General features: G+C 35.6%; 1 protein-coding gene across 1 annotated transcript; it reads right to left on the bottom strand.

The window, feature by feature from the left end:
- Positions 1-985, bottom strand: LOC107657233 (ovostatin homolog; the record flags this gene model as incomplete). The annotated part of the gene is made up of 4 exons (XM_016445257.1): positions 1-123; positions 337-417; positions 537-749; positions 848-985. Coding segments are annotated over 4 exons (555 nt in total), but the record flags the coding sequence as incomplete, so codon positions are not given.
- Positions 986-4,682: the final 3,697 nt, after the last annotated feature.

Raw genomic sequence — 4,682 nt, 5'->3', positions numbered from 1 at the left:
TCAAGCTGTTATAAACACGGTCTGGTGACACAGCCCGACGAGGTCTAACTTCAGGCACTCTGGTGCATCCACAGCATTATAAGGGTAACCTGATACTACCTGTACTGACAGCAGGTTAAAGACCTGTGATGAGATTAAAAAACATTTACCAATGATTAAATACACAATTCTAAAGACTTGTCATTGGAAATATCAATATTTTGTATTGTAGAAGGCTTTTTAAAGTTAGATTTCTCATTTTAACCATGTAAGCTACACAATTAAACCTTGTCAGTATCCAGACGTTGTCCTGACTCCATGATCAGGACGCTCTGATCTACAGCACTGAGGCCGCACAGTGAAACCAGGCTGAGCTGAGAGCTGGAGAGTGTTTTTCTCACCAGGAACTGCTTTAACAGGAGAAAACTGCAGGAAAACCTGTAATGAAAACAGTAGGATGTGTCATTTTAGTGCTGCTATGAATGGAATCATTCTGTGGTGTTAAAATTAGGTTTAAAGACAGCAATATCTAAATTATTCCAGAACTGTTTGCATACCTTGATTTTGTAACACTTCTCAGTCATGAAATCTCTGCTACGAGCAACAACATTTTCACTGGGCAGAACACAGTAGACCAGAATCTGCACTGCAGGAGCCAGATCTGCACCAACAGACAGTTTGAACGACACTGTGTCACTTGCTGCTCCATTAGAAGACTTCACTTCAACCTTCTCAGATCCATGATGAACAATCACTCCTCTGGACAAGACCTGAAACAGACAGATGACACTCCAATAACAAACTGAGGATCCCAGAGGATGACTGTAATACTGTACATAGCCAATGAACATGCAGCAATTGTACTCACTATATAGACAATATCAGTTTTTAATTCTTCAACAGTCTCTCCAACAAAATAATACTTGATGGCCACTGTAAACTCAGCATCACACTTTAATGGTTGCTCAATATTCTCTATAATCAGTTCACTTAATGTTGGGGATTTTTTTTTTTGTAATCCAAACGAGTTCTGCTTGGATCTGTCACCTGTTCCTTCTTCTGTTACATTCACTTTTACAATAACGTGTTCTTTTAGGAATCTCTCATTTATAGAGTTAAAAAAGACTGATGTGTCCAAAGTAAAGGAGGCACAGCCCATCTCACTCATCTGCTGGTAGAGTACAAACACATCCATTAAAATCATCCATTACAAAGACCATATGATGAAAATGTTTTCATAAATTCAACACAACATACAATAATACAGTCTCACACCTCAGTATTTTCAAACAAACATGGTGAAATCAAGTCTGTTTGAGAAATATATCTCAAATGTTCCCGGCATACTTCCACCCTTGCTTTACCAGCCACTGGTTGTCCAAATGTGTATCTATGAATTTCATGCTTTGAGTTAAACTTTTGAAATACTGATTTAGGACATTATAATAAAAAATAAAATGTTTTATTATTATTGCATTTTAGTATTTTAATGCAATAAAACAGAAAAAACCTTCACTTACTACCCACAAACCTTCATATTCATGTCGCTATCACCAAAACTTAATTCTTTTGGAGCTTTCATGGTAATTTCAAACTTGGGTAAAACTGGAAATCAAGTACAGGGAATCAGTTAAAATGGGTTATGAATGAGGTTTCATAATCACTCTCAGAAACGTTCTGTGACATTGTCACTTATCATACTTCTTCACCTCAAAATAATGTGTGATCACCCGTTCACCAATAAAAACCCTCAGTTTCTAAATGCCTTGACGGGCCTCTGGGTTAAGCTCATGAGAAAGCTGCAATATCCACCTTGTTGAGGAAATATTTGTCCACTGACCAATCCTGTTATTCTGACTGTCCTGTTTGATCCCAAAGAACACACAGCGCAGATATAGTTTAGCTTTAGTCATCTACATAGATCTTGACTATTATTTAGCAATCTAATCACTGAATATTCAATAACTGCTGGTACAACAGACATTTGAAATGCAAATTAGATCAAAATTTTGTTGTGCATGCCATGAATGGCTGCATTAGACGGGTATCATGTGCTTACCTCCAGCACGACTGTACTGTACTAAAAACATACAAACAAATAAAAATTCATTCAAATTAAAAAAAAAAAAATACATTGTGCAAATAATATATTTATTGTTGGGTGCATTAGGGGTATGGTGCACAGAAAATAATTGTTTTTAAAAATGTTGATTTTGCTTAAATGGTACGAACCTTCTGATCAAAGGGTACAAAATTTCTATCCATGGTGACAACTCTGAAATTCACTGTGAAATGAGTGATATGGTATAACATGAGATTGCAAACTTTACACTTGTCATTTCTGAGATGCAGTGCAACATTAGAGGCTCTGAAAAATATGTGAAGAAACTGTGATTTGAATTTAATTAAAAAAATAATCATTTCCTTAATGTTGATTACAGAAACACGGACTAAATGAAAGCTACTTACTACATAATTAAATACCAGATAATAGAAAGCGACGTCATTTCCAAAATAACTTGTATGTAGTACAAGTAAATATCTGAGCAGACCACACATTTTAAAGTAATACTTCAGAAATGTTATTATAAATTTAATGTTTATAATTATATTTTTATAGTGTTACAGTTACATATAGATGAATGTGTAAGTAACAGTTTTGACCTATAGTAGTAGTTCAGGGGTAAATTTAAAAAACAGTTAATATGATATATTTGCAAATAAAACCAAGCAGCATGAAATAACCCAGTGGTTTGGGGTGTGGCTACTGTGGACTATGTCTGTTGTGCCCCACAGTGCTAATGCTCTTTCACTAATGACATCCCGTAAAAACACTATGACATCAACAGTGTGAAACAAATTAAACAACCTTAGTATTCATTGAACTTTAAATCTCAAAAATTCAGTCTGGATGAAAGTCAAAAGGTTGTAACATCTGAACATGACTTTTTTCTTTTCAGTCATCTTGAAGTTCTTCCCCTGAAGTTCTACCTTCATTGTCTGCACTGATTCTTCTTCGACCAGAGGTGTCTGTTGGGAGACATGTTATTTAACATATCTTAACTAAAATGTTCAATGACATGTGAATGCACTTTTCTTGCTGGCAAATCTGAAAGTTAAAGCAGCGGTGAAACTCTTCCTCAGCTTTCTCCTGCAGCAGTAAAGTGCTCTGGTCACCATGAACCAAATAAATGTTCATGGCAAGGCTTTCATTGGGCTTGAGAAAACTTGCACACAGTTTGGCCTCAGATCCCGACTCGATCACTGCAGGAAACGTCACCATGAAAGACCTGAGAGCTATCAAAGCATAAAGAGATATGCTTGCCCAAGTTTCAGACATAATCAAAGACAAAAATGTCTAATACAGTTCTGCCACTTTTATATTTCAATACATATTACAGAACTAGCTGCACTTCAGTTTAAGCAGGTCCCATCTGTGCTGATAAAGTATTTTTATTTTTTAATTAATTAAAATATTGCATGGTATAATGGAGCACACTTCCAGCATTTTAAGAAAATGTCACACACACACACAAAAAGATTGATTTAGTATAACTAAATATTTAGATTTAGATATTACAAAGATATTATTAGACAGTTACCATTCAAAATTACTTACAGCCCTGAGGCTTGTCCATGGACAGAAAGGAAAAGAAAAGAAACCAAAAGGAGCCCTTTCCAAATACACAGCGCATTGAAAACCATGATGAAGGCTAATCGTGCAGAACACACTATGAACAAAACTTTGACTGTGACTTTATAGGCACTCATCCCAAACAAGCTATTGAGAAATTATTTGCATTCATCATCAGATCAATGATTAATTTCTGGAGTTCCCACTATTTTGTTAATCCTAGTACTATAATATCAGATCATTACTAGACATGTCTTCCCAATTAGTGCTTTGGGCCACTGTGCTACGGTGGCCGAGAAGTGCAAAGCAAATCACAATTCTGAAAACAAAATAACAAATTACAAACGCAAATGCAAGTCTAAAAAACACAACAACAATTCAGAAAACATTATAACAAGTCAGAAAACACAATGACAAATTCGAAAACAAAATAACAAGTCAGAAAACACAACGACAAATCAGACAAACCTGAAGAGGTAGGTATAGTTTGAGACAGCACCATTGGTTTGGGATTACTCACCGCTGACTGGACGAGACATCTGTCAATCAACGTATACAGGAAGAACCAGCCGAAGAACAGCAGAGTCGTGGTAGAAAGTTCGGAGATGGTATTAAAGTAGCTCAGTTTAAATGTATTGTATGAATTGCCCTTACTCTGGAATTAAAAATACGAAGTGTATATTTAAATATAGTTAAAAGTGGCCATAAAACATCAGCTCAAGTGGCGCAGATGGATAAGTGTGTGTCATTGGCTTTTTGACGCGATTGACCCGGGTTCGATCCCGCCTTTTGCCGAACTTTTTTTCCCCCTCCCTTTTCAAATCTCGTATCACATCGTAAAGGAATTTATTTTCAATAAAAATTAAGGAAATAATCAAAAAGTTGAAAATAAAGTATCAGTTAGGGTAGGTGTAGGGAGGGCTTTATTGTACCAATAAGGTGGCATCCATTTAATAATTAAAATTAAAATTATAATTTACACTCAATACGTTATTATTGCATACTGATTTATAATGTACTACAATACTGAAGTGCAGATAATTGCCACTATTTGCAACAAGTAGTATAC

The sequence above is a fragment of the Sinocyclocheilus anshuiensis genome, unplaced genomic scaffold (genome assembly GCF_001515605.1).
Source record: "Sinocyclocheilus anshuiensis isolate Anshui unplaced genomic scaffold, SAMN03320099.WGS_v1.1 scaffold139, whole genome shotgun sequence".
Taxonomy (NCBI): domain Eukaryota; kingdom Metazoa; phylum Chordata; class Actinopteri; order Cypriniformes; family Cyprinidae; genus Sinocyclocheilus; species Sinocyclocheilus anshuiensis.
Note: the sequence above shows the minus strand (reverse complement) of the source record. Positions and strands in the feature narration are given on the sequence as shown.